The sequence below is a fragment of the Rhagoletis zephyria genome, unplaced genomic scaffold, assembly GCF_001687245.7.
Source record: "Rhagoletis zephyria isolate East Lansing unplaced genomic scaffold, Rhagoletis_zephyria_1.1 Rzeph_scaffold_01155, whole genome shotgun sequence".
Classification (NCBI taxonomy): Eukaryota; Metazoa; Arthropoda; class Insecta; order Diptera; family Tephritidae; genus Rhagoletis; species Rhagoletis zephyria.
In genome coordinates this window covers 78,752-91,011 of record NW_016158239.1, presented here as the reverse complement: position 1 = coordinate 91,011, position 12,260 = coordinate 78,752, and the positions used below count along the sequence as shown (strand labels likewise).

The following is a 12,260-nucleotide window of genomic DNA, read 5'->3' as shown; positions in this document are numbered from 1 at the left end:
CTCTCATCATCCCAGATATCTGGAAGGTGGGGAGAGTGGTCCCACTGCTAAAACCGGGTAAACCTGCCAACAAAGGAGATTCGTATCGGCGGATAATACTCCTTTCCCCGGTAGCGAAGACACTTGAGGCTTTGCTGCTCCCGTATTTCACGAACTACCTGACCCCAGCGAAGCATCAGCATGGTTTCCGTAAAGTGCACAGTACAACAATAGCACTTAACGCCATAAACACTCAGATAACTCGTGGCCTTAACCGAAACCGTCCCTGTGAGAGAACGATTCTAGTAGCGTTGGACTTGTCAAAGGCGTTTGACACCGTCTGCCATTCCACGCTACGAGAAGATATAGAGGCCTCCTCTCTCCCACAGAGGCTCAAACCGTGTTCGGCAAATTATCTGAGTGGTCGACACTCGTCGGTAATGTTTAGATACAAAACGAGTAAACAGAGGAAAATAAAACAGGGGGTTCCTCAGGGTGGTGTCCTCTCCCCGCCACTGTTTAACTTTTACATTTCAAAGCTCCCTCAACCACCAGAGGGAGTATCGATTGTCTCTTACGCCGACGATTGCTCGATCATGGCGACTGGGAATGGAATTGATGACTTGCGTTCGAAAGTAAACGGATATCTCTCCGAGCTTTCTCGCTTCTTCACTGCAAAGTGTCTAGCCCTCTCCCCTACGAAATCCTCTGCGACCTTGTTCACCACCTGGGCAAAGGAGGCCAGGCCGCAACAAGGTCCTCAAGTCGCTAGCCGGCAGTACTTGAGGCAAAGACAAAGAAACATTGCTGGCAACATACAAGGCAATAGGCCGGCCGGTTTTAAACTACGCAGCACCAGTGTGGTCGCCGGGGACTAGTAGGACGCAGTGGATGAAGCTACAGACAGCACAGAACACCGCACTCAGGACAGCGACTGGATGCCTCCTGATGTCGCCAGAGCACCACCTTCATGACGAGGCAAAAATGCTCCCGGTCAAGGAGCATAACATAATGCTCTGCAAGCAGTTTCTGATTGGGAGCCACAGATGTGGCCCCCCAAACAGACAGCTGCTTGCAGAGGAGCCTTCGCCTCGGCACGTTAGGAGGCATCTATGCGAACTGACGGACGAAGTCCAGAGGTTCATTAAGCAGCCTCTGGACCCGTCAGCATACCGACTGACCCTGAACGGCATTCACAGGGAGTCCGTCTCAAGTTATGTAGACTCTAGACTANGGGAGCCACAGATGTGGCCCCCCAAACAGACAGCTGCTTGCAGAGGAGCCTTCGCCTCGGCACGTTAGGAGGCATCTATGCGAACTGACGGACGAAGTCCAGAGGTTCATTAAGCAGCCTCTGGACCCGTCAGCATACCGACTGACCCTGAACGGCATTCACAGGGAGTCCGTCTCAAGTTATGTAGACTCTAGACTAGTGAATGCCGTTCTAGGCACACAACCACCGGACATTGACGAGACGGAGCTTCATCTGCCTCGGGAGACAAGAACCACAATAGCCCAACTTCGCTCTGGCTACTGCAGCAGGTTAAACTCATACCTGAGCAGACTGAACGCGGATGTGCCAAATGAGTGTCCGGCATGCGGAGAGACCCCTTATGACTCGAAAAATCTCTTCGCATGCCCGGAAAACCCGACAACCCTAACTCCTTTGTCCCTGTGGACCGACCCAGTGGAGACTGCACGATTCCTCGGGCTGCCGTTAGTGGAACTTGACGACAACGACTGAGATATCAACCGATCTGGGCAGGGTTGTTGTAGCCGCTACAATAACAACAACAACCCTTGACTACAAGTGTGTGTAAAATTTTTTATATCGGGTCACCCATTCGAACACAATAGCTCGAAATCATTGGGCAAATAACTAAAGCGTACGATTCAAAATAACTTCACCAAACATATCCTGTGTAAATGAAGTTTCAACTTGCTAAGCAACAACTTTGTAATGAATATGAATAAATCATGTTTTTCTGGTTTATCAACACGTAAACACACTGAAAACTGTACTGGAAAGCAACTTCACAGGCGATTTCTCAGGCGATGAGGAATCGCTAAGAAAATCGCCTCACGTAAATACAGCTTTATTCTTTATGTACGCATAGAAATTTTGAAAGTCCCCTTTGATGGCAGATTTCCCCGGTTTAGGCATTGGGACCACTCTCCCCAATTTCCACACTTCGGGAATGATGAGAGTGGCCATTGGCATATCCAGCCTTATCGCGACTCCATTTGAATAAATCGTTCTGATTGAGGACCAGGGTGAGGTAGTCTACACCCGCTGGACCCAATTTTTTCAACATCAAGATGCATATTCCGTATTGTTGTTGTAACAGCATGCAAATTCCCCAAATAGTTCTTGGGGAACGATGCTGGAGTGACAGTCCTTGGCCAGATATAAATCTACATATTCCATATTTGGAGGCTTTCCCCTGAGGTCTCCACTCTGCAATCGCGCCACACCGGGCTGGACTACCTACTTGCGTTATGGTCGGTCAACGCTTGCCCACACCAGAGGCTACGTTACAAATCTTCAGGTGCCCCACCCACTACTTCCGCTTATGTTAGTCTACCAGTTGCTGAATCTACGCACTGAAATCTCTGATACGGGATTGGCCTGACGAAGATGATCCGCTAGATCAGCCGCTTAGAAATTTGGGCGATTCCACGATGAATCCAACGGAAATGAAGGGGGCTTCGCCTGCAATGGCAACCTTGTTGATTTTGCGTGCATGGTGTTGGAAGGGCGGCGAAGGTGCTTTTGGCAACTTCTCGTTCTGTGTCCCGCAGAAGCAAAGTTGGCGGGTCTTTCGATCGATACGATTATGGGCAGGTGATCCGATGCTACCGACATTATAGGTCTCTACGTTATGCTGTTTTCCAGACCAGCCCTAACAGGCCTGAATACCGAAGATCGTTGTGCTCATTGAATTCACCCAATACCATGCGGTTTTCACCTCTGAGGAGCGCTAGAAACACAACACTTACGTCATATCGATCGATGTGGTGCCAAATATTTTCTTTTTTGTGAGGAGATCTCCATAACAGGTTTTGTAAATCGGCCTAATTTTAAATCGTACGATTTGCAGACCATGCGTCTACCGACATATGTATCGTAAATTTTTTTGATTACACTAATTTTAAACATCGATGTTAAATATCAAACTCCGTACCGTTATTATCGATGTTTATAAATCATAGCAATGCATTTTTACATCGCTACATCGGGGTTACCAATCGATTTAGAAAGGAATTGGATGGTTGTGCTGTAAACTGGTAAAGTATAAGTTAAGAATCATACCATCTGCAAGATCCTGCTTGTTGGCAAAAATCAGAATAATTGCGTCTCTCATTTCTCTATCATTTATTATTCTGTGGAGTTCCGTTCGCGCTTCGTCTATTCGGTCGCGATCAGCGCAGTCAACTACAAATATTAAGCCTTGCGTACCTAAAAACCCAAAGATTACTGAATACTCAAAATTAAGTACAAAAATAAGAAATACCTGTGTAGTAATGTCGCCATAAAGGCCGAATTTTATCTTGACCGCCTACGTCCCAAACGTTGAATTTAACATTTTTGTAGGTTACCGTCTCGACGTTAAACCCTACCGTTGGAATTGTGGTAACAGACTGCCCCAATTTAAGCTTATACAGAATTGCTATAAGTACATAAAAATTAAGGAAAACATCGTAAATTTAAGAATCATGCTGACTACACAAGAGGCAACCGTTGCAGCATCCAGGGCATGTTGCTTCGACCGTTGTCTCGTATGTAGCATTATTGCTCAATGGAATTCGTGTTGCCGCAACCGTCGCATCTGTGGCCAAAAATAGTAAAAATAAAAATGATAAGTTTAGTAATATTTTGTTGAGGGACCGACCGTAAATACTCTAATTAAAATGGGGCTAAACGGTTTTTCACAATTTCCTCTTTTTAATTTAAAAATTTGCTTCTGAAACTAGAAGGTAAAAAAATTTTTTTTCAAAAATTCTTTGTTTGTATGTGTTCTCAAGCTGCAACCTTTTTATTTATGAAGCAATTTTCCCTGTTTTCTCTGCACTCAACTCTTGATATACTTAGGGTTCAATCGCTTTCTCTCCCATTCACTTCTAATTTTCCGTTTACAAGTATAAATTCATAAGAACAGGAATAAAGTGCAAATAAAGAAAAGAAGCAAATAGAAACATTGATAACACATACAAATTTAAGATTGCCGTTAATTTTTCCATAATCCAATGGTCGGATCTAAACCAAATTAGTATGGGATCACCTCTGAGGTACCACCTTCCTCAAAAAGAAAAACTAATTATAGAAATCGGTGAACGTGGTCCAAATTCATGCGGTTACATACATAAAAAAAATATTCCGACTATTTGACAGTATGTACTAACATTGAATACCCAATAATTTTTATAGTAGCACGCACCTCCTTAAAACAAGCGAAGCAAAGATATTAAATTGAGTGCGCATAGAAACGCAATTCAGTAAAACTAGCAGTAGAGAAAATTGCCATCATGAAAAAAAAGTTAGCTTGAGCTCAGACTCAATTTTTACACTCATCAAGTGATAGATTTCGAGAGTTTCATTTCTAGCGATTCCTCATCGGAGTTAGATTTATATTCGAAATTTTTCAGCTGTGAATGTACATACATGTTTATTTCGTTAAATAAAATGTTCCACTGCTTCCACTTCAAATCTATATTGTAATCTAACAGCCTATTTCCACCAAACGCTTAACTGCAGTTAAGAGCACAGATAAGTGCCAATTATTTTAACATGGGGTGATTGGCAATGTACTAAATATGAGCAATTACCCCGTTCGAGTGATAATCTCGTTTTTCCAATGGGCATAAACTGCAGTTAAGGTTTTGGGAAATACCCTATAAGACCCACTTGTAATTATACAGGTTTTGAATACGAATTTGTTATTAAATTATTAAAAATTTAGTAAATTATTTTTATATTATCTCGTTGTCTCGCAGTTATTAATTTATTATATAGGATGTGGCAGAAACGATTTTTATATAATCTTAATCGTATTAAATTTTAATAAATCGTACGATGAAATCCAATTTTAGGTTGCAGATTTGAGAAAATCCAATAAATACTGAATGTATGGCTAAAAATATATTATACGTAGTACTATCACATATTTTAATACACGACATATTCACTTTAAGTTAACGGCCATTTGAAAACCGACATTTTCGCAACCCCCTTTTAAAGTTTGCCGCTTACGAAAATGGCGAAATATCTCAGATGTTGCAACCACTTAAAATCAATCGAAATTTTGTGTATCATGTATTTATTCTATGATACTAGTGGAATAGTCGACCCTGGAAAATCGGCTATGCCCGCACTGTGCGAACGAAAAAATCCATTGAAGCCATAGTGAATCGAATTCATAAAAATCCGCTGCGCAAGCAGAAAATCATACAGCGTGACGCACAACATAAAACGTGAGTTAGGACTTAGCGGATACAAGAGACACACTGGGCACTCCAATATTTGAAACAGTCACAAATGATTAATGTTTACTAACGAAACAATGTTTAATTGTTGATGAATCGTTCAATAAGCAGAACGATAAGGTGTATGCTCTGTCAATATGACATGCGCCCGAACTCGTTCCGACTGGTCAACGTGGCCTAAACCTTCTGTGATGCTTTCAAAAAGACTCCGCTCCACCTCAAAATCTACACAAAATTATGCTTCCAATTTCACTTTCAGACTCAATCGATTGGACTATGACTCGACATTCAAGTTTTGAATCTTTGAATCTCGCCCTTGTCCGAGCAGTGGAAAATTTCCCGTTGCATGGGGTGCCCACTGTAATCGAGTGGTCACTAAGCCGACTTTGCCGCTGCTAGAAAGCAAATGGAGACCATTTTGATATGATTTTCTACAAACTTTAGCCATTGGGTTATACAATAAATAAAAAAATAAGGTCTGCTAAATATATTTTTAGAGTTTTTATTTTATTAGCCAAATACCATCTACCAAAACATGTGCTAGTACCAAGTAAATATTTAACTATCTGAAATAATAATCTCTCTTTCTATTAAAATTTTTGTACTGTAATCTTGTCATTTTACCACATTTATATAAACTCGCTTTGCAATATAGTATAGTATTTCGAGGGCTTATATTTAATACCCTCTATCTGCAATTTTCACAAAAACTAGTTAGTGATGTTAGAACCCTTCTGGGACTCACTGATGTTAATTCTGACTTTGCAATTTTATATTAAATTCTTTTATCAAGCGTTATACAAAGTCAGCATTAATATCACCGGTGACAGTTAAGTCTTAAGTGGATTTTTATATCAGAATCTTATAGAGGGTATTGAATATATGCCCTCGATTTACTATAATAAAAATTTCTATAGAAAGTTTCAACTAAGACACACCAAAGAACATAGAAACAACATTTTAAGGTAGTATAAAATGTTTTAATTATTTCCTACTTTTACTCCATTTGTGCATACTATTTCAAAAGAAGTGTAGGGGAAACTATATAGTTACAGGATTTTAAGCCTGAATATATGTTTATATCGGCAGCTCCCTACAAGCACATTTATATTAGAACTTATACATAAATAAATAAATCTCGTAAATGAGGAAAGTTCCTACAAGGGTTGTAGTGATTTTTTGAATAGATTAAAACACCTAGGCCCACTTGCAGAACAGCAGGTTATCTATTTAACTCGAAGATTACAGGTTAAATTGGTAAATTGGCTTGCAAAATCAATGGTTAGGAGTAAAATTAGAGTCAGATCGTTAAATATTTAGCCCAGCAATTTTCGAAGGTTAACTTTCTAACTCTAGATATCAATTTTGTCGGTAGCAAGAAAAAATAAATTGAGATTTCAAAAATTCTTTTGAAAACATACTGTGGTGGAAAAATAAACATTTTAACAAATTCTTTTCCTATTTTTCTTTGTTTATTTAATATTTGTTATTTTTTCATTCTAAAAAATCTGATGAAAAAGTTTAAAATTTAGATGCAATTTTGCCGAATTTTTATAATTTTTGCACAAAGTTTGAAATATGAATTTATATGGTTTTTGTTAGATAATGAGCTATACTTTTATAAAAAAAAATAATAAATATTAAATATTAAATAAACAAAAGAAAAACAGGAAAAATTTGTTAAAATATCGTGTTGCTATTTATTTTTCCACCACTGTAGTGGTCAATCCAATTAAGAGAACTCTCAGCAGTGTTTGAAATTTTATATTCAAATTCTGATAAGATATATAAACAAACGTCAAAAGAGAGAGCGGTGCCTATTTAATTTAGAGATCCCTCGGGTTTCTTAACTGTGGGTCAGTTTTCAATGCTGCAAGATATTGTCTGGTTTAGGAATATAACAATTTAACTCGGAGCTACTTAACTCTGTATTTATATATTTAACTCTGGATGTTCTGCAAGTGGGCCTAATTGTATTATAGTCGTGTTAGTGCCTGCTCTTTCGCTTAAGCTAGGATCCCACTATCGGCGCAAATGCCACAAAATGTACCGATTTTCATCGTACTTGATTGGTACATATTTCAAAAATTTTGACAGCTATGTTTTGAATGGTCCCGTTGTCATCACATATTGTGACATACTTTTTCGGTACATATCGGTCAAATTAAGTATACGACGATAATCATTACAACATGATCACACCATCGTGAATCAACTTGAAAAGGAATCAAAGTGATTTTTGGTTAATATTAACAATGCCTTGGTTAATATTTTCCACAATGATTTGGTAATATTAAACATTCTTTTGTTTACATTATTCAAGCTTTCGGTTGTCGATTTTTTCGTTTGAATACACTTATGTTGTGCAGTTTACAGATGCTTTTTCATAATTCGGAGATACAAAACAAAACATTTTATTGTCATTTTAACGTGTTGCCTCTGACGGAATTTGAACCCGCAGCATCTCTTTAAATGTTTCAAGTTTCTTCGTCGTTTGATTTGGTTGTGCACTTCACAGATGCTTTTTCGTAATTAATAAAAACCAAAACCAGGAAAAAAAATAAAAATTATGTGTTGCCGCTGACGGCATTCGTACTAGAGCCTGCTGGGCGACAACAAATAACAGCAAACACCTCTTCACGTTCAGCCGCAACTAGACATACCAAATTTGTTTTCAAATGTTCAACTTGGATCACATTTCGTACAATCGGTGAATTAACTATGAAAAAACCAGACAATAACTTGCTTGAAAAAACCATTGTACTTTTGGCTCAGTGTACTAGATTAATAATAACAATAAACAAATTGTCGATTTTGATCGCGGCATGAGCAAAAGAGTGTTCGCATTATCGGTACAGCAATATTAATTTCGGTTGCTTATAGTCAGCACAATTTCGGCTCAGATTACCGCATGTCGAAAAATTGTGTTTGTTCACACTATCGGTGCATAAAATCCGCCGAAAATCGGCCCACTGTGCCGATAATGGAATCTTAGCTTTAGAGTCGACTCGTAATGTTCACACGATTTGTACATATGTACAGATTTGTACATTTTCATAGTTACAGAGAGGTGTTGTTTGGAAAGCTGTTATTGGGCAAAACTCATTCTCGATAAAAAAAAGTCTAGCCAACACCACGCTGTGACTGCCGATGTACAAACCTTGTGATCCCTGTAGCTCGTTTCTGTAACAATTCTCTACCAAAGCGAATTGAGATACGAGTTCGCCGCCCTGTTCTATACTGCTAATGAGTAGTAGAGAATGACATATATTCTCTACCAGTAGAGAAATAATCGGTAGAGAAGAGTTACAGAAACGAGCTGCTGGTTTAGAGTGACGAAGAGCTGTTACTAAGGCTTACACTCAATCTGACAAGCGTGACAATTTGTGTCTTGGAAGTATGAAAAAGCATCTCTGAAGTGCAGAAGGCAAGCGTATTCAGAAAAAATGTACTGACTTTGAAGTTGTGTAAACCAAATTCATTTTAAAGTAGTTGAAATTAAACGCAGAATAGGACAGTTTGCTTGCACACAATTCAAACTGAACATTTGAAAGAACATTTGCATGTCTGGCTGTAGCTGAGCGTTCAGAGATGCTTGATGTTACTTGTTAGCTTCCAGAACATCCGGGTTCGAGTCCCAATTATAATAAAATTATAATCATTTTTTTTGTGTCTTGTAAATATGAAAAAGCACCTGTGAAGTTAATTAATTAATTAAGCGTATTCAAATGAAACATACTGACTTTGAAGTTGTTTAAGCCAAATGCATTTTAAAGTAGCTGAAAATACATGCAGTAAAAGGCAATTGACTGCTTCCTAGGACATCGCCATGTTAAATAAATGAGTTCGTTGCAGGTAAAATAGTGAGCATTTCAATTAGTTTTCATTGAAAATAAAGTAGTTTATAAATTACTTTCAAACTAATTAAATTTCCTGCATGGTAGTAATTAACCGAAACACCCTCAAATATGAGGGTTGCACGTTGGCATATAAAAGCTAATTTATGTTGGTATTGTTGTAGGTTAGTCACGTTGACATAAAAAAACTAATTTATGTTGGCATGTTTTTTTGGTTAAAGGTGTTTCACGTTTTTTCCATACAAAGTATGTCGACAATTTTCTTTTATATGGAGGACACTGCCAGCAAAAAAATTGCCAAAAATCAACGGAATTTTTTAGCCGCTTGAAACTTGCACTTCTTCAGACTAGAATTGAATGTGCTACAAAACTGCATACCAGAATTTTTTCTAAAGATTCTGATTAAAAAGTTTGAAATTTGGGTGAAAAATTGCAAAATTTTTATAATTTTTATACAAAGTTTAAAATCTGAATTTATATGGTGTTTGTTGTATAGCCAGCTAGGCTTTTATAAAAAAATAATAAACATTAAATAAACAAAAGACAAATAGCCAAAAATAGTCAAAATATCGCACTGCTATTATTTTGTGGACAACTGTATATGTATTACCATGTAGTGTATTACCATGATGTTGGTTGCATACGCAAACAAATGCATGAAAGTTGAGAAAATTCAACTCTGTACGCATTCGAATTAGTTTTCGAATTTTTGTCCGTTCTCTGCGTTTACGCGCGTACTTATGGAGTTCATCACATAAGAACATGTGTATACAACTCAGCTGTCAAACGCATGCATGCATATACGCGCGCAGACGCTTGCCTATGGATTTCCAGCCTAACTGAGGACTATTTTAAAGGTAAAGGCACAGGTATTTTTATTATCAAAGCAATCATAAATTTTAGACCAGCGATGCCTAAGCCATAGCTCGTCTGAGCTCACCTTCTCATTGAAACAAATTTCATAAACTTCCAGCTCGACCAAACACATTATGAATTTGCAGCTCATCACACAATTGGTGCATTTGTACAGATTTGTACATTTTAATACCCGAGCACAAGGGTATTAGAACTTTGTTCACATAACGGTGGTTTGTAACAGGCAAAACGAATCGAAATAGATATAGACAAATGTATACATAAATGATCAGAATGAAAAGAGAAATCGATTAAGCGGTGACTGTCTGTCCATCCGTCCGTCTGTGCACACGATAACTCGAGTAAAAATTGAGATATCTTAACAAAACTTTGTACGTGCACTTCTTTCGGGCGTAGGACGGATGGTATTGAAAATGGGCAAAATCGGACAATAACCACGCTTACCTCCCATATAACGGTAATTTGGAGAAATACGAAATCTTCGATAAATCAGTAAATATTAAAGCTAATTTATTCAAAATTGATGCTTGCAACAACTCTTTACCAAGAAATACGTTTATGGAAAAATTTTGGAAAATGGGCGGGGCACCGCCCACTTATGATCACATATATGTATATCGGTAACCGTTCTACCAATTTGTACCAAACTCAGCATTTTTATTGTGCTTGCCACATAAAAGCAAAACGTTGAAAATTATTGAAATCGGACTAAAATTACGGCCGCTTTTTATATAACGGTAAATTTCAGAAATGCTTGAAGCTTCAATATCTCCAAATTTACTCAAAATTGATACACCCCGGCTTACTATGTAGCGGTAGCTTTCGGAAAGGTGGAAATCATATATTTAATACTTGCGCCGGGTATTTAATGTTTGGCCCCGCCCGAACTTAGACTTTATTTCTTGTTTTTATTTAGATGAACTCCTCTTCGATACAAATTTCTACAAATCACCACTCTGTGACTACCAAAATGTAAAAATCTGTGCAGATCCACCAATTGCGTGATTTGGTCTTTATTAATGAAAAAATCTGAAAATCATAAGATACATACATATGTACATAAGTATTTCGGCTCGCCATTATTATAATAGTCTAAGAGCCGGTGGTTGATCGATAACTCTGATGAGACATATTTTTTATCAAATATAATTTATAAACAAATATGCCTATGATAACTTGCCTATCGAAAAGTGCTCATAGCTATTTTTAATTTAATTAATTTTAATCAATATTCTTTCATCACCTTCACTCTTGTGATAACCGAATGAGTTTTATCTCAATTGATAGTTTTTAACACACAGAATATGCCTAGGTAGGCTTGCCTACTTATTTCTGTGCATGGCTACTTGGCATGTAGATGTGAACAGGTAAGTCAATATAGGTAACTACAGCGATCTGTTAACCAATCCAAATTGATATCATAGGTAAGATATTTTAATTACAAAACCAATCATATAGGCTTGCCTGCAAAAAATCGTACTAAAATTTTAATTACAAAACCAATCATATAGGCTTGCCTGCAAAAAATCGTACTAAAAATATTATTGCCAAGCTATAAAGTTTTAGAATTTTAGCTATTTGATAGGTGCGAGAGAGAAAGTAGAGCGTCCGAGGTCCGTGTGATAGAACAGGAAAGTCAACTAGCCTGACGCTACCTGACCGTTGAATGACCGAGCAGCTGTAATATATGACAGCATTACAGTATTACATTGAATCTAATTTTGTAAACTCTAATTTCGATCAACAATTATTGCATTATTTCACACTATATATACTTACAACTATGAAATAATCAAAAATAAATAATTTAATATATTAATAAAAAAAACAAATTAATTCAACAAATTTTTTTCTTGTTTTAAAGCTAAATTATAAAATTCAAAAATTATAAACAAAATTATATTTTTATTTAAAATTAGTAAAGAATAAGTTTAGTTGTTTTTTGTTTCTGCAGCACAAACGATTATACCATCCTCTTTACTTATTTTTCTCTGTAAAGACAAAATACATGCATATACATACATAAGTACATATATAAATATGCATGTTATGTATGTACATATT

At 37.4% G+C, this 12,260-nt stretch overlaps 1 protein-coding gene across 9 annotated transcripts in view; it reads right to left on the bottom strand.

Moving 5' to 3' along the window:
• The window catches only part of LOC108362973 (ADP-ribosylation factor 3), a 113,058-nt gene that overhangs the window by 52,509 nt on the left and 48,289 nt on the right, over positions 1-12,260 (bottom strand). For all 9 annotated transcript variants that reach the window (XM_017616138.1, XM_017616136.1, XM_017616135.1 and 6 more), the window contains 2 exons: positions 3,495-3,650; positions 3,293-3,439 (listed from right to left, as the gene is read on the bottom strand). In XM_017616138.1, coding sequence (XP_017471627.1) covers positions 3,293-3,439; positions 3,495-3,650 — 303 coding nt within the window. The remainder of the gene's footprint in view (positions 1-3,292; positions 3,440-3,494; positions 3,651-12,260) is intronic.